This window comes from Candoia aspera, chromosome 2 (genome assembly GCF_035149785.1).
Source record: "Candoia aspera isolate rCanAsp1 chromosome 2, rCanAsp1.hap2, whole genome shotgun sequence".
In the NCBI taxonomy this organism is placed as follows: Eukaryota; Metazoa; Chordata; class Lepidosauria; order Squamata; family Boidae; genus Candoia; species Candoia aspera.
Genome location: NC_086154.1, coordinates 244,841,873 through 244,865,768, shown reverse-complemented (window position 1 = coordinate 244,865,768; position 23,896 = coordinate 244,841,873). Strand labels below are relative to the sequence as shown.

At 41.6% G+C, this 23,896-nt stretch overlaps 1 protein-coding gene across 1 annotated transcript in view; it reads right to left on the bottom strand.

Annotated features, from left to right (window-relative positions):
- PAIP1 (poly(A) binding protein interacting protein 1) overlaps positions 1 to 23,896 on the bottom strand; it is a 46,382-nt gene that overhangs the window by 4,664 nt on the left and 17,822 nt on the right. The window contains exons 3-9 of the mRNA XM_063295703.1: positions 23,648 to 23,836; positions 18,939 to 19,051; positions 15,534 to 15,645; positions 6,122 to 6,247; positions 4,207 to 4,313; positions 2,624 to 2,741; positions 2,444 to 2,498 (exon numbers count right to left, since the gene is read on the bottom strand). Coding sequence (XP_063151773.1) covers positions 2,444 to 2,498; positions 2,624 to 2,741; positions 4,207 to 4,313; positions 6,122 to 6,247; positions 15,534 to 15,645; positions 18,939 to 19,051; positions 23,648 to 23,836 — 820 coding nt within the window. The remainder of the gene's footprint in view (positions 1 to 2,443; positions 2,499 to 2,623; positions 2,742 to 4,206; positions 4,314 to 6,121; positions 6,248 to 15,533; positions 15,646 to 18,938; positions 19,052 to 23,647; positions 23,837 to 23,896) is intronic.

Here is a 23,896-nt window from a genome sequence, read left to right as displayed (position 1 = left end):
CTTCCTATACAGGTCTTCCATATATTCTTGCCACCTTTTCTTGATCTCTTTGTCTGTTTGGTCCTTGCCATCTTTGTTTTTGATCATACCCATTTTTGCCTGGAATTTACCTCCGATGTTTCTAATTTTCTGGAAGAGGTCTCTTGTCCTTCCTATTCTATTGTCTTCTTCCACTTCCGCGCATTGCTTGTTTAAAAATAATTCCTTATCTCTTCTGGCTAACCTCTGGAATTGTGCATTTAATTGGGCATATCTCCCCCTATCATTGTTGCCTTTTGCTTTCCTTCTTTCTCTGGCTACTTCTAGTGTCTCAGCAGACAGCCATTTTGCCTTCTTGGTTTTCTCTTTCTTTGGGATGTATTTTGTTGCCGCCTCCTGAACAATGTTGCGAACTTCTGTCCATAGTTCTTCCGGGACCCTATCTACTAAGTCCAGTCCCTTAAATCTATTCTTCACCTCCACTGCATATTCCTTAGGAATATTAGTGAGCTCATATCTAGCTGATCTGTGGGTCTTCCCTAAATTGTGCAAGAAGAAGTTCGTGATCTGAACTACAGTCAGCTCCAGGTCTTGTTTTTACTGACTGTACAGATGTCCGCCACCTTTGGCTGCAAAGGATGTAGTCAATCTGATTTCGATGTTGTCCATCTGGTGAAGTCCATGTATAAAGCCGTCTCTTAGGTTGTTGGAAGAGAGTGTTTGTTATGCAGAGTGAATTGTCTTGGCAAAATTCTATCAGCCTATGTCCTGCTTCGTTTTGTTCTCCCAGGCCATACTTACCTGTAATTCCAGGTGTCATTTGACTGCCCACCTTAGCATTCCAGTCTCCTGTGATGAAAATAACATCTCTTTTAGGCGTGTTGTCCAGGAGGTGCTGCAGATCCTCACAGAACTGCTCTACTTCAGCTTCTTCAGCATTTGTGGTTGCGGCGTATATTTGGATCACTGTGATGTTAGATGGCTTGCCCTGAATTCGAATTGAGATCATTCTGCCGTTTTTTGGATTGTATCCAAGCACTGCTTTAGCCACTTTACTATTAATTATGAAGGCTACTCCATTTCTTCTGTGGTCCTCTTGTCCACAGTAGAAGATCTGGTGGTCATTTGATGTGAAGTGGCCCATTCCAGTCCATTTTAGTTCACTGATGCCCAAAATGTCTATCTTTAATCTTGACATCTCACCAATAACCACATCCAATTTGCCCTGGCTCATAGATCTTACATTCCAGGTTCCAATGGTGTGTTGATCCTTAGAACATCGGATTCGCCGTTCACCACGAGCACCGTCGGCTGCTAGCCATCCTTTCGGCTTTGAGCTAGCTGCGTCATCACATCTGGGGCTAGTTGAACTCATCCTCTGTTCTTCCCCAGTAGCATTTTGACCATCTTCCGACCTGGGGGTCTCATCTTCCGATGGTATACTGACATATCTCTGGTTGTACTGATCCATTTAGTTTTCACGGCAAGAATACTGGGGTGGGTTGCCATTACCTTCCCCAGGGATCGCATTTAGTCTGACCTCTCTGTCATGACCTTCCCGTCTTGGGTGGCCCTTCATGGTTTAGCTCATGGCATCATTGAGGTGCTCAAGCTCCAGCACCACGACAAGGTAACGATCTTTTGCTGAAGCCAAGCTCTGTATCTATGTTCATTTCAATGGAATGTGTTTGGGTTATGTGCTCTGCTCAAGGACTTTTCCCGTGGACCATCAGAAGCCATTAGGAGCACCTGGGATTGTGAGCCTGGGAAGATTCTACGGGGGGAGGGATCTCATTTGTACCAAGGGTTTTTTAGTTTGCATTTGGCGTGCTTTTTCCATTATCAGCTTTCTTTGTGATCCTGCATACTATTCTTTAATAAATCAGATATCTTTATGATCCTGTTTATGAGTCTGATGGTGTTTTAGAATAGGCAATCCTCACATAGTCCTGATTTAGCAACTGCCTTGTTGAGCAACCATTCACAGTTACGACGGTGATGAAAAAGTAACCAATCGTCACATTTATGACCTTTGCAGGTCTGGAAAGCAAAGTAAAGATCATAAGCACAGCTGAGGTTTTGCTTAGCAACCACTTCGTTTAACAACTGAGTTGCTGGTCCCAATTGTGGTTGCTAAACGAGGACTACCTGTAGATGGATTTTCTCCATGATGATCTGCCACAAAACAATGTATTTCTAGGTTTTGCTCAGCTTCGCTAATAATTTGTCTACAAATGAGAGAAAACAATGGGTTCAATATGTTGTTGATGTGACTGCAGACAATGAAACTATGTAGTGTAAGTGGCACTAGACTTCCATCTGAATGGATAGAAAGCATATTCTAGAACTTTTAATAAATTTCTGTCTCACTTTTTGATTGTCTGCCTTCTTTGATAGCTATAAAATTTAAATTTACTTAGTGCCTATTTTAGCTATTTTTCGCAAAGCAATTGTTAGAACATACCTGGATCTGCTGCAGTGAAAGGCACACCCTCTGATGTGTAAAATGTTGGCTCATTCTAAAATTAAAATATGATTCATTAGTTACTGTATTTTAAACTTATATGCCTTAGCATTTTTAAATATCTTTCAGTAAAGTTATCTCAGGAATAATCTATGGAAGAGGAATGCCAGTATACTTTACCATGAAGTAGTTAGGATCATTTTCTGGAGTTGCTTCCCTGTATGTTGAAGTAATATGTACCCTTCCCCAATTACTTGATCTCAGTTCTACTAGTTTTAGTAGCATATGCTTTACATCTCTGTAACAGATAAAAGTAGAAAATAAAAATTATTACACCGTTTTCCATCAGAACATACTTGAGTAATTTATTATAGCTGCTCAGAATGTAATAAAATGTAATGCTAATGCATTGTCAAAGAGTAACTAACTTTTGTTTTAATTTGGTATCAGTATTCTCATACACATAAAAGGGGTGTTAAATATATACATTAAGTATGACACATGGCTTTGAAGAACCAACGCTGCTTAGGTTGGTTAAACCCAGCTATTTAAATTTAGCATCTCTGTTTTGTCCTTGCTGTTCAGCTCAAGGACTCCAGCCTCTTTCCTTATCACTCTCTAAGTGCAAGGCCTTCTCTGAAACGTTTGTGTAAGCATTTCCTTAACTCTGTAACATTTATGGGAAAAGCAGCTCTGGTCTTTCCTAATACCTATTATAGGCAATGATTCATACATGATAAGTAGCCTAATTTACCTTCCTAGGCAAGATCTAGACAAGCAGTAAATTTTGGGACATGTGCTGATTTCCACAAATAAGAAAGAAGAAAGCGGACAGACACAGACACAGTGTGACCACTGTAAGCCTAAAGACAGATGTTTCTTTGAGAAGTTCCTTTAAGGTTGCAATGCAAGGGCTAGTAAAAGTCACAGACTGTACAGAATGGCACAGAGGACTTTGCTGGTAAGCACCGGACAGTTTGCCAAAGCTCATCTTGGTCCATCTGATGCTTACTTTGGTTTAAGTATGGCAATGAAAGAATAAAGAATGAGTATGGAATTAGAATGTAGAATTAATTAGGAATATAATAAGCTCCCTGGTTATTATTTGCTTTATTAATTAATCCAGAGGTTCCCTAATTTTCTCAGTTCATGGTACCCTTAGTGTTGCAAAGATAGGTTGTTGCAAAACCCAGCTTTGCAAATGGACACTGCAAAATTTAAAATATCTAGCAGCACCCTGTGAGTTCACTGCAGAGCTCCAGCACACAGTTGGTATTAATCTTATAATAAATCTTATATTCTATTTGCTATTTTTAATCTTACAGCATGGAAGATATCCCACTGTTCTGTTTGTGAATAAAGCATGGGACAGATTCCATTATTCTGTGAATAAAGCTAAATATAATTATACATAATATCATATCACTATACAAGATAAATGTAAGGAGATTTTAAAGTAGGCAGATGTCTACTTCCTAGGATCCTCAAAGATACTTGCCCTGGGGTTTTGTAATGTACATATTTAAATAAATGATAAGCAAATAGATGCAACCTGACAACTGAAGTGATTAAAAGGTGTATTACTTAAATATGACAGATATTTTAATATACATTGCACAGTCCATTTTTCCTACAAAAAGTGGTAACTTTCAAAGGAAATGAGCAAGACAGCTATAAGCTGAACTACTCTTTTGATTCTGTAAGAAATGGCACGAAAGTTTTTAAGGTATAGTATAAGTGGGAAACCACAATTATCTTACTACCTGCTGCAATTTGCATCCAAGACAACATTTTCAATTTTCTGTATTATGTCATCCATATAAGTCTCTCCTTTTTCTTCCCATGCATCTTCAAGGACCGATCCTGTCAACTAGGAAACAAATAAAAGCACTGACTGACAACATTTGTTAGACTAAACTGATTTTAAAAAGTTGGGTTGGGTTGCATTCAGAGCTGGATAAGCACTGTGCTTTCTGACGTCCTTTCTATTAGGGTCTATGCTTCTTACAAAGATATTTATTTATATATTTATAAAATGCATATGGCTGCCCAACTCAAACCAAGTGACTGTGGGTGGCATACCAAAAGTTAACAAATACAGACACAAACCCTGCCCCCATCCCCCAAAAGCAACGTAATACATTAAAGACCAACTGAAGCAATAAAATGGCAACCAGACTAAAATATACCGCAACTCAAGCAATTGGGGCTTCACTCATCTGGACCCAAATGCCCGGGGAAAGAGCCATGTCTTAAAAGCCTTTCTAAAGGTCTGCAAGGTCAGAGTCAGCCATATATCGGGGGCAGTTTGTTTCTCTTAGGGGCCACCAGGGAGAAGGCACAGCTCTAAGGTCCCAAAAGGTGGCAGTGTCTCAGTGAGGGGACCCAGAGTGTGCCTTATTGGAGCATGTGGGACAATCCTAGAGCAGGCAGTTCTGCATATAACCAGCTCCTATACCATGTAGGGCTTTATAGGTGATAGCTAGAGCCTTGAATGGTACACAGAAGCCTTTTGGAAGCCAGTGTGGCTTGTGGAATAGAGGTGTGCTCCTAACAAGAGAAATGCCCTGGTCATAACAACCTGAGCTGCCGCATTCTGGACCAATAGAAGCTTCCAGATGTTCTTCAAGAGCAGTCCCATGTACAGTGCATTGCAGTAATCCAATTGGAAGCTGACTAAGGTCTGGGAACAGGAAGCAGGGCCCCCTGGTCTGGGAACAGGAGCAATTGGCACACAAGACAAAGTTGTGCAAAGCCCTCCTTGGCCACAGCTGTAACCTGTTCTTTCAGGAGTTGTGAGCTGAGGAGATACACACTGAGTCTGAACAGGGTAGTGCAGCCCAGCTCAGAGTCAAAGATGTAAACTCTCCAATTCTTAGATCTGTGGGTCCCAAGATCTGTCAGTCCTTCAAGGTAGAGCAGACTAGGAAATTAAAGTTATGAATGCTTTTACTATAAGGTAACATAATCTTGCAAGTATGAATATGCTTCCCCCCCCCCTTTATCTTTGTGAGAACTAGGGAGGGTCCTGTCTGAGATACTTCCTCAAATTACATTTCTGTCCCAGACTCAGGTTTCTTTTGTCTGACCACTGTCTTGGTTGTGGCTCTTCCTCCTGTTCCTCAAGGTTATTCCTTCTGCCCATTACACCAAAAGCCATTCTTTTTCAGAAGGGTTGAGTTAAAGCTTATTCCTCCACATCCAGACCCCCAGAGTCTCCAGACACTGGAACAGAACTTTGGCAGCCTCATTTGGGCAGCTGGGGTGGAGATGTACAACTGGATTATCATCAGCATACTGTGCACTAGAATACCCTGTAATAGGACAGGCTGTCCATGGGCAACATGCAGCCTCCAGCCCGTTTTTGCCAGGAGATCTGAACCTATTTCCCCAGGGTAAATAGAACACTATCTACTGGAGGTCCCAAAGCATTTATTTATATCCTGTCTCTTGTACAGAAGCTCAGGCTGGCAAACATACCACTCTCTCCTCCTATTTTCCCCAAACAACTAGACTCTGTGAGAGTCTAATCCAACAACTTAACCACTAAACCACACCAGCTCTTGCAGTATTTATATTAATACTCACAGTAATCAACACCTAAAGAGGCACTATTAGTAATCAACACAACTGTTTTCAAAAGATAGTTAAGAACCTCAAGCCATGAAAATGCCATACTTTTAGTAGCTTTACTGCACAAATTAAATTGTTGTCCATAGGATTTGAAAAAAGTGTGTTTAATAGCTCATGAAGTCCACTTTGAAGAATCTCAGCTCGAGTTAGTTGTCCTTTAGATCCTTTAATCTATAAATATATAAAAAAATAATATTTGCATGAAAGTTTGTAAAACCAGTATTGGAAATTAAAAAACTACTCCAAGATCTTGAAATGAAAATATCTGGAGCTATTTTTTTTCTATATTAATTGAACAGCTGATTATATAATAGAATACAGATATTCCTCAAGTGGGCACTTTCCAGATTATTGAGAAACAATTCTCATACTTATAATTACAAAATTTTCATTTTGGACAGAATTCCCAATTTTGTGTGCACCCTTTTCTAGCTTAGGGAAAAAGTAAAAAGTATGAAACAATACGTTCTACACCATGGATATCTGAATATTGCCCTTTATGTCAGTGGGAAGTAGTTTTAAAATCCAGGGAGATATCTCACTCAGGTCGAAATGGCATAGTTCAGTTCAGTCCAGTTAATCAACAAAACAATACTGGATTTAGAGTTCTCACCAGAATATAAAGCTTATACAGGGACTATATGTACAATCATGAATTGATCATAAAAAAACCATTACAGTTTTCCATGAAAAAAAAAAGATGCTTCTGTGAATGTGCGTGATATACTCAGACAAGAACAGGCAACTCTGCTTTTTCTTAAAATGGCAGCTAAATGTAATGGAATGTGAGAATGACCTTGGAAAGGGTGGGGGGAGAGATGCTGCCTAGTGAACGATTTGATGAAAGAGGGAGGAGTCTGCAACTGAGTAACCAGCAGAAAGGACCCACCCTAACTGGTTAGGTGGTAAATAGGGATGGCAGGAGATTTCTACTTTCAGACTTGCAATGTTAATCTTAATGTTAATGTTAAAGTTGCCTAACAATAAAGTGGTTGTGTTTCCTGTCTGGTTTACCTGGGAAGGCTAACATCAATCTTGCAAGTCTGAAAGAAGGCTTCTGGAGTTAGAAGGACACGAACTGAGATTTGGGTGGCATGGATATTTGTGGTATGATAAAGCTAAGGTTAATGTAGATTTTAAAAATCATTGTGTCAGATGTGCCATATTGAGAATATAGAATAGATACAAATCCAGGTTGTGTCTGAAAACACCTCTGTGGCTCTCAGCAAAAGAAGCATTTTATAGACAAGAAATGATAAGTAAACATAAATGGTTAGCTTACCATGAGATATTATTTTTTCAAGGCCAAGAGAAGATTTAATTGCAGAGGGATACACTTATCAATGGTTTGCTCATATACAATTGTTAGAAAGGTTTAAAGTAGATATGGTTTTGAACATTGTAAGACTGAATTTGAAATAGAATTGTGTACAAATGATGAACATGTAATTGCTAAAATGTATAAGCTTTTATTGGAATATGAATCAGAAGAAGTGGTGAAAGAATGTATGATAAAATGAGCAAAAAAACTTGGTTACAACATATGGAACAATGGGAAAATATGTGGTTGAAAGGATTGAAATTTACATTATGTTATACTCCTAAAGAGAATTTCTATAAAATGGGCCATTTGGCCGTATATAAAATTGATTGATTGATTGATTGATAAAATGATGTACCATTGGTATATGTCACCAGAGAAATTGTCTAGAATGTATAAAGGTACTTCAAATTTATGTTGGAAATGTAAACAACATGAAGGGACATTTTATCATCTTTGATGGACATGTAAAAAAGCTGGAAAATTTTGGATACAAATTCATACACTAATGCAGAAGATTAACATACAATTGAAACTGGAGGCTTTTCTTTTGGGATTGATGGACAAACAGCTGGAAAAAAGTCATGGAACTTTGTTTTTATATATAATGACTGCAGTGAGATTATTATACGCACAAAAGAGTCTTTCCACTCTTTGGAGTCGATTAGAAAAAAACAGATAATAGAAAAAAGAGTTTGTTTTTGTAACCATAGAGTAAGAGGTAATTTTGTATTTGTAATTATACTTGCTGTAAAGGAAATTGGAAGCAACTTCTATTTCTATTTTTTATTTTTTGCACTTTTGACTTTTTCTTTCTTCTTCTCCCTCTTTTCTCTTTACTTTGTATCAGTTCTTGTTAGTTTTTATTTTCTGTTTAAAATTGCTAATAAAAATTATACATATATAAAATGAAGATTTATTTATTTATTTATCAAATTTGTCACTGCCCATCTCCTCCAACCGGAGGGACTCTGGGCGGTTTACAACACAGAATAAATATACAATAAAAAGTCAAATAAAAACACAATAAAATTCCAATAAAATCCCATTAAAAACCAAAACAATTTCTTGACTACCCCAGCTCATAAAATCCAGATCGCTATGATCTCTTCAACCATCATGTAGGAGGGGCACTTCAAGGCACCAGCCAACCCCATGTATGTCGATTCTCCTCCCTGCCCCAAGCCTGGTGGCAGAGCCAGGTCTTCAACTTCCTCCGGAAGGCTAAAAGTGATGGGGCTAATCTTACCTCCAGGGGCAAGATGTTCCAAAGGGCAGGTCCTACTGCTGAGAAGGCCCGCCTCCTGGACCCCGCCAGATGGAATTCTCTTATTGACGGGGTCTGCAGCATGCCCTCCCTGCATGAGCGGGTGGGACGGGCTGATGATATGGGGAAGAGGCGGTCCCTCAGGTAACCCAGTCCCATGCCATGTAGGCTTTAAAAGTGATAACCAATACCTTGAATTGGACCCAGAAGCAAACTGGTATCCAATGCAGCTCATGTAGCGAAGGTGTTATGTGCGCCCTTCTGGGGGCGCCAAAAATAGCCCGCGCAGCCGCATTCTGGACCAGCTGAAGCTTCTGGATACTCTTCAAGGGTAGCCCCATGTAGAGCGCACTGCAATAGTCTATATGGGAGATAACAAGGGCATGAGTGACCGTCCGAAGGGCTTCCCGATCCAGGAAAGGGCGCAACTGGTGCACAACACGAAGCTGTGCAAAGGCCCTTCTGGCCACGGCTGCCACCTGCTCTTCCAGCAGGAGCCGTGAGTCCATGAGGACTCCCAGGTTATGTACCGGGTCTGTCTGGGGCAGTGCAACCCCATCCAGAACTAAAGATGACAAAGTCCCGGATACGGAGGAACCCTTAACCCACAGCCACTCCGTCTTACCAGGGTTCAGCCGAAGCCTGTTGTTCCCCATCCAGACCCCTACAGCCCCCAGTCACCGAGAGAGGGCAGTCACAGCATCACTCACCTCACCTGGGATGGAGATATACAATTATCATCGGCATACTGATGATACCTCATCCCATGGTGACGGATGATCTCGCCCAGCCGTTTCATGTAGATGTTAAATAGGAGAGGAGAGAGGACCGAGCCCTGCGGCACCCCACAAGGGAGAGGTCGAGGGTCGGATCTCTGCCCCCCTATCACCACCGACTGGGATCGGCCCTGGTTTCTTGAGGAAAGGTTGTACCAATGCCTCCTTAAAGGCAGCTGGAAACACCCCCTCCCTCAAGGATGTATTAACCATCGCCTAGACCCAACCACATGTCACCTCCTGAGCTGCTTTCACCAGCCAGGAGGGACATGGATCTAATTGGCAAGTGGTGGCATTTACAGTCTGGAGGATCCTGTCTACTTCCTCGGGTCCAACAGGATCAAACTGTTCCCAGATAACATGGTAAGTACGATCCCTTGGTATCTCCACAGACCCTGCCTCACGCTTGGAGTCTAGCGTAGAGCAGATCCGAGCGATTTTGTCTTGCAGATGCTCCGAGAACTCCTCTGCATGGCCCTGTAGGTGGGTCACTGCACCCACCTTCCCCAAAAGGGATTGAGTGATTTTAAATAGGGCCGTTGGGTGGCATTCTGCAGACGCAATAAGAGCGGAGAAGTATTGACACTTCGCCGCTTTTATCGCCACCAGGTAGGCCTTAATAGTGGTTCTAACCAGTGTTCGGTCGGATTTAGTCTTTGTCTTCCTCCAGCGGTGCTCTAGACATCTCTTAGTCCTCTTCAAAACCCTCAGCTCCTCTGTAAACCACAGGGAGCATCGAGTGTGATGAGGCAAGAGAGGTCGCACAGGTGCGATCCTGTCCAAGGCCCCAGCCGCCTCCCTATTCCAGGTGGTGGCCAGGGCCTCCGTTGGACCGTTGCAGCTCTCTTGTAAGCACTCTTTGCCCTGTTCAGCTGCTCCTTTAACAACTCCTGTGTGGCTTGTTGCTCTTTAAGAAAATCAGCCGCGGCTGGAACAGCTCCCTGCTGGGAAGAGGTGGGCAACACCCGAGGGTTAACCCCGTAGAGTGCTTGGAAAGGAGACATCTTGGTAGAGGACTGTACAGAATTATTATATGTAAATTCTGCCATGGGGAGTAGGGCTGGCCAATTGTCTTGCTGATAAGTGGTGTAACACCTGAGATACTGCTGTAACCATTGGTTAATTTTCTCAGCTTGCCCATTACTAGCCGGATGATGCGATGATGATAGGTGGATCTGGACCCCTAATGACTGGAAAAGCGCCCTCCAAAATCTGGAAGTGAACTGAGGGCCTCTGTCACTCACCAATTGATTTATCATGCCTCTATAAACATGGTCCATGAACTACTGCACTGTGGCTTGCGCAGATGGGAGGCCCTTGCAAGGAATAAAATGCGCCATTTTTGTGAAAAGGTCCACCACCACTAGTATGGAAGTCAGCTCCTGGACCGGGGGTAAATCAGTGATGAAATCCATGGAGATTGTATCCCAAGGCTGACTGGGGGTGGGTAGGGGTTGCAAAAGTCCTGTGGGCTTCCCTGGGAGAGGCTTGACTCGTCTACAGGTATGACAAGAAGCCACGTAGCCCTTTATGTCTGCAGTCATCTTAGGCCACCAGTAGTCTCTCAGAGCTCTATGGAGAGTTTTGAAAACACCTCCGTGGCCTGCCGTTTGATGGTCATGGCAAAGTCTCAGTACTTCTTCCCTCGATGAGGGGGGAATGTATAATCGCCCGCTATGCCAGAGGATTCCTGCCTCCACATTGAATGGTGAGGCAGTGTCTTGCGGGCCCCTCTGGAGGCCATCCATCCTGGCCCTGGCATATGGGTCTTGTTGCTGCTGAGCTCTGACTCTTGTAAATAGGTCCTCTGCTTGTCTGCCTGCTGCTAAAATCTCTGTTTGGTTCCCCCTCATAGACTGATCAAAGTTGTGAGGTTGTAATATAGCAGCCTGTACTTCCTGGTGAGTGGGGGGGTTTGCCTGAAAGGATCGAGACAGGGCATCTGCCAAGCAGCTTTGCGCCCTGGGCACATAAGAAATAACAAAATTGAAACGGGAGAAAAACTGGCTCCATCTGATTTGGCGTGGGGTGAGGGATCTGGTGTTTTGTAGAAGCTGTAAATTCTTGTGATCGGTGCAAACTTTCACAGGAAAGGTTGCACCTTCTAGCCAGTGCCTCCACTCTTGGAATGCTGCTTTAATTGCCAGCAACTCCTTGTTAAAAACATCATAGTTTCTCTCTGCTGGTGAGAGCATGCGTGAAAAAAAGGCACAAGGAAGTAAGGTATTCTCGGTTTTGTTTGTATATTGCAATAACACCGCCCCAATGGCAATATCGGAAGCATCTGAATGCATTATGAATTGCTTCGTGGGATCAGGGTGTTTTAACAGCGGTTGGGATGCAAAGAGTTGCTTGAATTCTCGGAATGCTGCTTGCTCCCTCTCTCCCCAAATGAATTTTGATCCTTTCTTCAAAAGCTGTGTGAGGGGTCTCGCCCTGTCACTAAAGTTTTTTATGAACCGCCTGTAAAAATTGCAGAACCCTAAGAACTTTGTACATCTTTCACATTTTGGGGGGGTTGCCAAGAGAGAATTGCCTGAAGCTTAGAAGGATCCATGGATATGCCTTCTGTTGATACTTTATAGCCCAGGAAATGTAATTCAGTTAAATCGAAGGCACATTTCTCTAGCTTGGCGAACAGCTTGTTCTCTCTCAGTCTTTGTAAGACGTTACGTACATGGGTTACATGAGTTGTAGCATCCTCAGAGAATGTTAATATGTCATCTAGATAAATGACCAGATACTTATCTAGTAAATCAGAGAAAATTTGATTCATAAATCGGGAAAATATGGCTCCTGCATTAGACAAGCCAAAGGGCAAAACAAGGTACTCAAATTTACCAAACCTGGTGTCGAAGGCAGTCAGATATTCATGCCCCTCTTTCATCCAGATCAGATTGTATGCATTCCTGAGGTCCAACCTAGTAAAAATGCGTGCTTTCTGTAAGCGATCCAGCAGATCTGATATTAGCGGCAAGGGATAATTTTCCTTTTTTGTGAGTTTATTGAGAGAACTGAAATCGTGTACCACTTTCATGGGTGCCTCCTGGTTTGTCGGTGCCAACGGGTCAGGCTTCTTTGGTACAAAGAAGGTAGGAGCAGACGCTGGGGAAGTAGATGGTTGGATGAAACCCTTTTGGAGATTAGCATCCAAGTAATCCTTTAAGGTGGCTAGTTCTTTGGGGGACATGGGATATTGTTTCCTTGCTGGAATCCTGGCTCCTGGTATCAACTCAATGGTGCAATCACAGTCCCTATGGGGGGGTAGTGCTGTGGCCTCTTGTTCGCTGAAAACGTCTGCGAAATCTGCATACTTGGCTGGCAACTGGACCCCCCCTGCTTCCGTGACTGCGTTGGTTGCTGGAGAGAGGAGAGCGGCTTGAATCTTGTGGTGCTGGCATTCCTTAGCTGGGAAGGAGATTGCTTCCGTAGTCCAGTTCAACAATGGGTTGTAGATCTTCAGCCAAGGTGTGCCCAGGACTATAGGCACATTAAATGATGCCATAACATAAAGTTGGATCCACTCAGTGTGGTCTCCCGTTGTTAGTTGCACAGGCTCTGTGAACCTTCTAATCGGCCCTGCCTTGAGGGGCTGGCCATCAATGGTCTCCACTTCTATGGGACATGGCAATTCTATGGTCGGGATGTTGAAGTCTTGTACGGTCTGTACATCAATTGATGTCCTAACAGTCAGAAATCACGCTGAGACGACAAGTAGGTCTCTAGTGTTTATTACTGCTACATAAAACAGAATCCTAACAAACTGAAGAAGCGTGTGAAAAACCCAGACAGATAAACCCCAAAAGTTAAGGCGGGTCTGATCTGTGTCTCTTTGAATGGCTGCTTAATTCCTCAGTACTACGCATGCGTTTTCCCCCCGGATAGAGGCCCCTTCCAGCTCCCCATCAGTACTCATGACACAGGGCGTGATCTGACCATGACAATGGGGATAGCTGTAACTCTCCCTTCAGGTCACATTGCCACTGCTCCGACAAGAAAACTAAATCCGGGGTGAGGCCACTGTCTCGAGTTGCGTCGCGAATAATCTGAGTCAGGCCCATGGCTGCCATGGCAGCCACGAATTCCCGAGCTGCCTCAGAGGCCCGCCCCAGGGAAGGCAGGTTGAAATCCCCCAGAACCATAAGCCTGGGGAACTCCACTGCCAACCCTGAGATGGCCTCCAGCAGCTCAGGCAGGGAGGTTGCCACGCAGCAGGGAGGCTGGTACAGCAGCAACACTCCCAACTGCTCTCGTGCACCCAACTTGAAAAACAGGGTCTCACAACCGGCCACTTGTGGGGCAGGGCCCCTGAAGGCCACCAGAGACTCCCGGATGACAACCGCCACCCTTCCCCCCCTGCCCTGGAGTCTCGGCTGGTGCCATACTGTAAACCCAGCCAGGCACATTTCCGAAAGGGGCGCCCAGCCAGGTTTCAGTAATACATGCCAGGTCTGCCCCCTCCTCAGTGATCAAGTCACTTATGAGGGGGGCTTTGTTGTTAACAGACCTGGTGTTAAGTAGCAACAGCCGAAGACCAGGGCCCCTGTGGGTCTGCTGACCAGCGCCTGGGTCTGAGTGCAGAGGCCGGAACACGCCACCAGTAACAAACACCGGGGGCGTCTTCCCCAAAGATGGCCTGCCCTCTGGCTCCCGCCATAATGTCCCCTACCCATCACCACCTCAATAGTATGGCCCGCCCTGCAGCCCCCAGAGACTCCAAATCCACCTAGCCCCATTCCAGCACTTCCGGAGTCTCCTGCTTGGAGTAGAGGTCCCTCCATCCAATCACACTCCCTCACACATACACAGTTACCCACAGGGCAATGGGAAGCCCTCTGGCGCACCACCTCACGCTCTCGGCGCCATCTGGGCCCAGCCATCGCCCACCCATTCATTCTTCAATCACAATTCTCCCTGTTCGGCCTCTCTCACCGGTCGGCCAGGGGCATCTCATTCGCTCCCCCTTACCTCCTGCCTCTCACTCAGGAGGAGAGTGCTCTCCCACACGATCAGACACTTCCTGACTCCCCCCTCGTCTCTCACCCCAGGAGGGAGTCCTCATTCACACTAGAGGGTCCCCAACAGCTCTCCACCGTTTCCGGCAGGTAGGGAGGGGATGGCCCAGATCTCCTTGCCCAGCTCCCTCCATGTCCTCGGGCCTACGCCAAGGCCTATAGCCCTAGGCGTATCCCGGGCTCTCCCTGGTCAGCCAGGCAGTTCACTATCTGGCTGGTAGTTGATCTGCTCCACTTAACTGGGCCTCCAGGCTCGTTCCATTGGCTTGCTGCGCTGCTGGGCTGCTGCACCGCTCACCCGCTCTGCCAGGCTGGACCTCCAAGGTGGGTTTTCAGGTCTGTCTCACCACTGGTCTGCTGCGCCGCCGAACTGCTCCGCTGGGCTGGCCCTCCAAAGTTGGGCCGTCGCACCACTGAGCTGTACATCTGCCGCAACGCCAAACCATCCCACCAGGCTGGTCCACCGAGGCCGGTCAGCTGGCCCGCAACGCCGTCGATTCACCGCGCTGTCAGGCCACTCCCCCGTGCCTCCAGGCCACCGCAGGCCACCATCCAGCATCCCCAGGGGTCACCCTGACACCCCTCACGCCATTTGAGCCTCCTCCGAGTCCCATGCGCCACCAATCTGCTGCACCACCAAACCTCCAGGACTTGCTGCGTCACTTCGTGCTGCCGGGGCTCGCCCAGGTCCGCTGCCCCTCACCGCTCCGTCCAGGGTGCTCCGTCCAGGTATGAGGGCCGGGGAGTCTAGAAATCCCCTCCAACCCCCCCGCCAATCAGGTGAAAGCCCGGGGGGGGGACCCAGGAGTCTTCCCCTTAGAGCAGCAGTCGGTGTCGGCAACGGTGTCTGCTCCCGGTCGCCATCTTGGATTCAATCTGTGTTTTGTGTATGTATAAGACACGGTACCAGGCTGCCCCAACGAAACAGTCATCCCACATGGTAGTTAAAATATTGCAAATATATCTAAAGCATCTATAATGCTATACAGATGAATTTTTCTGCCGCTTTCCTTATAAAATGTCTGGCCAGAATTATATATTTTAAGAAACAATTAAACTAGATAGAAATATTTTTTACCTCTAGATTTAGATAAAGTTCAGCCAAAAACAGCACAAATGCATGAAATCTTTTCCTCACAGCTTCATCTCCTTTGGCAGCTCCATCTCTATTTTCATACTCTTTTCGACACCTAAAAGAGACAACTTTGTACTTATATTGGCAAAGTTTATAAAATACGATTAAAAACTGAGGCAAATACAATGATAAGGGGTGACAGGGAAAAGACAGATTAAAATTTATCCAGTTACATATCTATAGCTGCAAAGTAACAAAACATTCAAATAGATTACGCAACTTTATAAAATAGACACTTTATGTACTTTGTTGGTACTTGGGATGTCACTTTCTGAACCCTTTTAGCCCCTGATAGCATGGTCAAAGTTTAAGAACAGTCGTAACTATCATCCAACACCACCTTGAGGGCCAGTTGTCTGCTTTAACATGGCCAAGAAGGGAACCCAAGGAGAAATTACACATTTATATTGTTCAATTCTCGAAGTCTTCCACTTCCTACATAACAAAAGTAAAAAAAGGGCACTGTGTAGGATAAAGTTGTGAAAAAGCATCTCAACTGAGTTCTTGAATAATATTAAACATGTAAACAATGACTGGCCCATATAAAAGTAAAACTCCAGTCTGACATATTTAGGGGCAATAGCATTTCACACCAGAATATCTAGTATGACTTTCATCCAGGGGCATATCAGGACGTCAGTCTTAAATACCAGATAAAGAATCACTTCCTTTTTTCCCCCCCTCCCAGGTAGCTTGTTCCAATCTATATTTATTCTGTGCTGTTTTAATTATTTGACTGTTTATGATTCTTAGCTGGCCAGAGTCACTGGTTTCAGATGGGTGGCTATATAAATTGAACAAATAAAAATTAATTAATTAATTAATCTCTGTGGCTGATCTTACACCGGAGGTTCTCCCCAGACCTTATCAGCAACTTCTCCTGAGAAAGAACAGAAAGATGGTTGTTGCTTTTCCTGCACTGGAATGGACAGAAAAAAATCTCCAGTTTTGCAGTAGTTCTCTCTTATTCAAAATAAAAGTTGGTATTTTAGTACAAAAATATATGATAAAATAGATGATGTACAGAGCACATAAAGGCTGGAATTAAATATGAATCTCTGAACATTTTTCAACTTTTTTTTGTTTTACTTGTTACTTTTTCTCGGGGGCATATTAATACTGCAGTAAAACACTAAAAAAATATGCATACAGAAATGAACGTTATTAAAATATTTTATCCAAAGGCCATGGAAACTTTGAAATAGCCCTTCTCATTGCGGAGGAAAGAATACCTCACACACTTAGAGAAACTCTCATGAGGACTTCAATTCTGACTACTGCCAGGATTTTGCTTGCAGAGGAAACTGAGAATTTCCCATTCCATGGTGAGATGCTAAATTTATGATTTAGCTGAGGATACCAAACATCAAGTTTGGGAAAAGATCAAATCACTGCCCTTTTGCTGCCAGTTATGAAAAATCGACTGATGAAAAAAATGCATTCAACTTGTCCATATGTGGTGTGTAGCTAAATTTCACAAGGAAGAAGAAATTTTTTCTCATGTCCTGAAGGCGACTATGTATTAAAGCTGCTGGTATCCTTGGAAGATATAGTGAAATTTTTCAGAACAAATGAGCAGAACTGGACACAATTAGCAAATTCACAATCAGGATTTCTTGCAAACAACAAAAAAAAGAAAAACAAACAAAACAAAACAAAAATCCCAAACGTTGACTTTAGAACGGACTGTGTCACTCACTGCCAAGTGCTGGCTTTCGAACCCCAGTCCTCAGCTGCAATACTAAGTTGTGAAAAATGGTGGGTCATAATACAGATTATTTCCCTTCCTTTATGAAGACTGAGGCCCAAGCATGATGTTCTTCTGCTCCTTACTGAAACCCAGTAGGTATCAAAGAGAAATACGTCTCGACAAATATATGAGCTGAAGGAAGTTATCCAAGTTATCTTTCCAATCATTAGAAGTCCAAGCGCTTTAAACTTTCAAAACAATAAGTTGTCATAAGTGGTGATATATTTGAAGCCTTGAATATTCTATACCTGAAGCTTCAAGGGACAAATGCTACATCGCGGTTTAGTTTTTTAGTTCTGTGTCTTTAGTTTTTTGGTTCAGTCTTTTGGTCACTTATCTTCTTTTTTCTTGATACACTTTGTTTCTTTTAATTTTTTATTATCTGTAAACTGCCCAGAGTTGCTATGGAGTCAAGTGGGCTCAAAACTGAAATAATAAATAAATAGGTGTTTATAGACAAACTCAAGCTTCATTTTCTTGACTTGATGAAGCCCTCAACGGCAAGATTCTTGATCTCAAAGGGGAAAAAAGGAGTTTCAGCTAGTTTATCTGCAAGATGAATCGGATAGTATGTTTTTGTTTATTTTAAAACATGTTTCTCAACCTCAGGAACTTTAAGATGTGTGGACTTCAACTCCCAGAACATCCCAACCAGCCCTGCCCACACATCTTAAAGTTGCTGAGGTTGAGAAACACTGTTCTAAAAAGAAGTAAAGAGGCTCTGAGTATCATCTTGCTTTCATCAATATTCATTTGCAAAGCTTGTTTGTTCTACATTTGTGAATATAAAAACAAAACAGCATAAAAGGTTTGACGTTCAAAGTCTCAGTCTCCAGTGCTCTGCTCTTCCACACTGCTCAAAATTCAAGTCTGTGGCAAGCAAACTTCCTCAATGCTTACAATAACTGAAACAAATGTCTGATATAACAAAATCCTGAGATTGTTTTTTCCCCCTAAATTTGCAGATGATTTGATTTGTTTTTAGTTAAGATATTTTATTCACTTTGAAATTTCAAATGAACTTATTGGAAGAAGCAAGTCTGAAGTGTTCTTCATTTATATCAAAAAGAGAAATGATTTTAAAAGTTGAAAAACAGTCCTGAGAAACTCTAATCTAGCATATTACAAATCCTATTTTTTTTCAGCTTTTCACATGAGCTTGGAAAACAGATACTGCTGCTTTAAAATGTTCCATTAATAACGAACATCTTAAAGCAGCAACACCTTTCTGCACACTTGAGTGAAAGTCTGGAAAAAACGGGCTGCTTTAATGAAGAGTAGAAAGGTGTTGTACTAGCATGTAGTCTGAAGCACTACCTCTTGAATCATTTTCGAAGTGTACAGAGCTCTAATGCAGAATAACATATAAATCACAACACAGCTTAAATCAAGGTTGACAGTCTTGTCTCCTGCAAATGGCAGCTTCTCTCTCAATACTATAAAATCTGCAAACTTCCATTTCAATTTGAAACAAGAACTTATGAATTAAAGTGGGTAACAACGCATAGAGAATTAATTTTGGAATAAAATTGCTTTGAAAAGTTGCCGGGAAATATTGAATCATGAGTTTCTTGTTAAACACATATATATGTACTGACCTGTGAAGCAGTAATTGTCTGAAGTTGCCACTTTGTGGATTAATGGTAAGATGATGAGAAAGATAATTGCACAGCCTTGCCCCCATATAGGAAAAATTGGGGACAGATGTAGCCTTCCAAACAGAAGAACAATCAGAATTAGACATTTTCAAAAGTCCTGTGGTAGTTGTATGTTTTCAACTTATTTCAAATACAGGTAATATTCTGAACACTGCCTCAGGAATTTCAGGTGGGGAACCTCACTCTGGATTTTTGCTAAAACTCAATAGTACACAGTGCTAAATTCTTAAAATTTATACCACAAACTCCAGATAACTCAAAGCAGCAAACAGTGTACAACAGACATAGAACAAATGGCAGAATATGGAGATTAGCAAAACAAAAAAAATGGTTTACTGGATAATTATTAAAGGAATATTCAGGTTATATTTGACTTCAGAATTGAATTTTGAGGATGGGATGGAAGAGTTTCTCAGATTTAGGAGTTCTTACACTCTCATAAAGAGAGAAGAACTGAGAGATTGCTTAGAAGTTAGGCAATCCCTCATTTAAGCATATATGAACTCCCCCAAATTATTTGTTCATTTCTTTATGAGAGCCAGTGTGGTGTAGTGGGCTAGAAACTGGGAGACCATGAGTTCTAGTCCCACACAAAGCCAGTTGGGTGACCTTGGGCCAGTCACTCTCTCTCAGCCCTAGGAAGGAGGCACTGGCAAGCCACTTCTGAAAACTGCAGGGACTTGTCCAGGCTGTTGCCAGGAGTCAAGACTGACTGAAAGGCGTGCACACACACACACATACACACACACAAGAAGATACATTACATGTTTAAGACTAGAATCACCCAATCTTTCCCTTGGTACAGTTGTGAAGATACAATATTATCCAACATGCACATAAACAGCATAAGGATTCTAATCAGATGTGTCCAGTATTATGAATTCTTGAACTATTTCAATTTTTAGAGATATATTTCCCTGAAACTTAATGTTACATTGATAAATGGAATTGCCCTAGCTACTTTCACGTTCCCTTAACAATTAAAACCCATGCTGAAACTAAACAGAAACTAAATGCACTTAATGTAATTCACAACAGAATATTTACCAACACATGCTGCTTTGCAGTCTCAAATGAATTCCCTAGTGAATTCACATTCTCGATTAATATTCTTTGTCCTCATTTTCAAAATATCCAGATGGCCTCAACTTTGGTATTCAAATGTTCTTTTTTTTTTTTACAACTACTATCTTCCACAGTAAGTATTATCTAGCTACATTTATGCAGCAGCAGTTTTCCAAGGTTAAAAAAAACAAACAATTTATTGATATACATATATAAGATAAACTTATTAGTATAGTGTCATAAAAGGATAGAGAGATGTCATGCGTAAGATACTATTTCAAGATTTATCCATTAAAAAAAACTGAGTGGATTTCTGGTTTGATTAAATGGATGATGACATAACATTAACAAAGACCGGTGGCTTTTTTTTTTATTATTATAAGAGATGCCAAATCAAGAAACCAAGACTGACTGTCCTAATACCTACTATTTTATTATGAAAGCATTGTAAGCAAACCCACCTATTACTCTCTGTTACATATCTAAGAAGTTTTACATAAATTTGTACTGAATTGGTACCTACCAACTCCTACCCTAACTTCCCTCACAGAAAAAAGGTTCAAAGTGGCATTTAAGCTACTGAGTACAACCCACTGTTTAGGTCAGAAATCCACATTAAAGCATCCCTGACAGATGGCTGTCTAAAATCTGTCTGATCATATCCAGAGAAAGGAGCTTAGGTCTCCCTAGATAATCTGTTCTGGTCAAATTGTTTCCTAACATCCAATCAGAACCTGCCTTCTTTTAACATAAGACCATTATTCCATGTCTTTCACTCAGGGGTAACAGGGAACAGGCTTTTGCTGCCTTCTGTATAACACTCCTTGATCATCTTCAGTGACATCATTTGCATTGGGTTTCAGTTTGTTCAAATTTCTCTTAAGAGACTGGAGCCCAGAACTGGACAGACTATTCAAAATGAGTCATGACCACTGTAAAATAGAGTGAAACGATCATTTTGTATGATTGGAAACTATATTACTGTTGATGCTTCTGTTCTTTTTCCTCAGCAAAGTACTTGCATCTCTGTTGAATTTAATTTTTTGTTTTCAGCCCATTTCTTTATCATTTCTCAAGATTGCCTCAGACACTAGCAATAATTTTCTCTGGAATTTGGCACATTCACAAGAAATCTAGGCCCTGATTTGAATGGATAAAATTCCATTACTGCAGTCACAACATCCTAAATGAGCTGAAGAGCAGTTTCTATCAAGCTAAAGATTTCAGTCATATATAGATACATAATGCTGTATTAAATCCTCGGTTTCTTTCTCCTGCCCTTTCATGGTAAAGAACTGGTAGCTGTCATCTCCCTCTTCTCATCCTGCTAAGTTCAATTCTGACATTGGTCTATCAAGATGATTTTGTATTTTGTTTCCATCTTCTGGAGTTTTAGCTTTCCTAACTTTTGTGTTATTTGCACATCTGAGCAAAAATCCCTTCCCCTTTTCATTTGAGCCATTAGGGAATATATATTTATCTAATGACCAAACTCTGTGGCACTTCCATTTGAAAAGCACTCTCTGAGAACAAAGAACAATGATCAACAACACCCTTTGTAAGGCTTCCAAGTCATCCAAGGATTCACCTAATAAACATACCACCCAGCCCATATTCAACTAGCTTGCCAATCAGAGTATCATGGGATATTTTGTCAAATGCTTAGCTGAAGTCCTGATGCATTATACCCATTCCATGTCCACCATCTACTAAGAATTTATCCAACGCTAGCAAATTTGCCTTGACAAATCTATTCTGACTTCTGGCAATAACTTCATTGTTTTCAAGACACTCACAGACTGATTTAGAATCTGTGTTAGAATCTTCTCAGGTACTGATGTCAGAGATATTGATCTATAGTTACCTGCATCTGCCTTTTCTCCCTTTTTGAAAATAGACATTGCATGTTCTTCCAGTCATCTGGTACCTCACCCCTTCAGAATTTCTCAAAGATAATAGTGAGAAGTTTGGCCAGACTATCATCCAGATATTTTATGACCCTAAAATGCAATCCATATGGTCTAAAAATCTGAACTCAATTCAGAGCCAGTAAACATTCCCTTAACTCAAACTGGAATATTTGCATCTTTTACCTGCTCTTTACAATTTCCTAGTGGAATCCATGCCCCCTTTTCCAAGAAGACCAAGACAAAATAGACGCTGAATAGTTTTGCTATTTCTTTGCTACTTATATTCCCTACAAGGAATATAAGTATATTCCTTATATCGTCACTGAAGGGATGGTATATTATTTTCTTTGCCCCTCCATTTATTTTGAACATATCTACACAAGCCCTTTTTATTATTCTTAACATCCTTCACTAAATTCAGATGATTTTTGTGCTTCAGCCTCCCTGACACCATCTCTACAAATTTGGACTATCTCTAAGCTCTCTTTCTTGATAGATTTCTTCTATCTATGTGTCCTTCTGATTTTCAGATTCTGTAAAAAACATTCTGAGCACTAACTTCTTCAACTATCTTTCATTTTTTTTGTTCGAACTGTTAGCAATTTTGTTTTAATAACTCAAATTTTAGGATTTCCCACTCATCTTAAGTTCTATTTTCACATTAGCTTCTCCAGCAATATAATGGTATTATTTTTACTCTATTATAATCCATTTTCTTTATATCCAGAATATACACGTGAGAGCTTTCAGCTTTAGTTGCCTTTAAAATCAATAATTTGCAAAATATATGGTCATTTCCCCCGCAAGTTCCTATTAATTCTGCTTTAAATACTAAAACTTCCCTATTGGTTAGATTCTAATCAAAAACAGCTGATTCTCTGATGATTTTCCTCTAAAAATAATGCCTAGAAGTTTACTACACATACTTTCCATTTATTTTAACAACATTTTTTGGTAAATATTTCTCAGTTATGTAGGTTGTAATATTCTTCTGTATCAGGTACTGAAGCAGATAAAGTGCACAATTATTTTGCTGCTCAATATTCAAAGGAATACTTCTATTATTATTTTATATTGTATGGCTAAGTTTTATTTTAAATGCTTACAATTAACTTCCACATCTCAAAAGCTTGAATTACATTAAGCTTTTAGTTATTTGAGGTAAAGGCTTCATTGCATTACTTTTTATTTATTTTAAGGATTTATATGGCTACCTAATTTTAAAAAATGGGACTCTCAGTGGTGCACAGCAATAAAACCAAAACTACAATAGACTTCATTAAAAACCTGAAATTACAAGAACAAATCACACAGTTGGCACATAACTGTTAGACCTTGCAAGATGAACTCATCTACCATCCTGCCCCTAATGCCTGAGGGAAAATCCAGGTCTTCAAAGTCTTCCTAAAGGCTAGCAGGATTGGGGCTAGTGGAATCTCAGGGGGAAAATCATTCCAGAGAGTAGGCACCAAAGCAGAGAAGGCACATCTCCTAGGTCCCATGAGATGATACTGTTTCAAAGAAGGGACCTGGAGCATTCCCATTCTGTTGGAGCATGGTGGATGGGCAGAAACGGGAGACAATAAATTCCTCAAATAACCTGGTCCTGTGCCATGGGTCATGTAAACTTGCTTTTACACAAATTTCTAACACCACAATCAGCCAACAAGTTACCTGTTGATATATGAGTTCAACAAGTTCTTGTAAAGCTTCATCTGTAGTCACACAGCCATTTAAAGTTTCCGCAAAATGTGCTATTTCAGTTTCAAAACAGGCTGGCTGCTCTGCAAGATGATTTAGAAAATCCTGCACATATTCTCTTGAAGTTGGATATTCATCACAGTCATCTTCTAAAGCAGATTCCTAAAAACAAATAAGAGACAATTTGAATTGTTTCATTAACATTATTTATAATTAAAATGT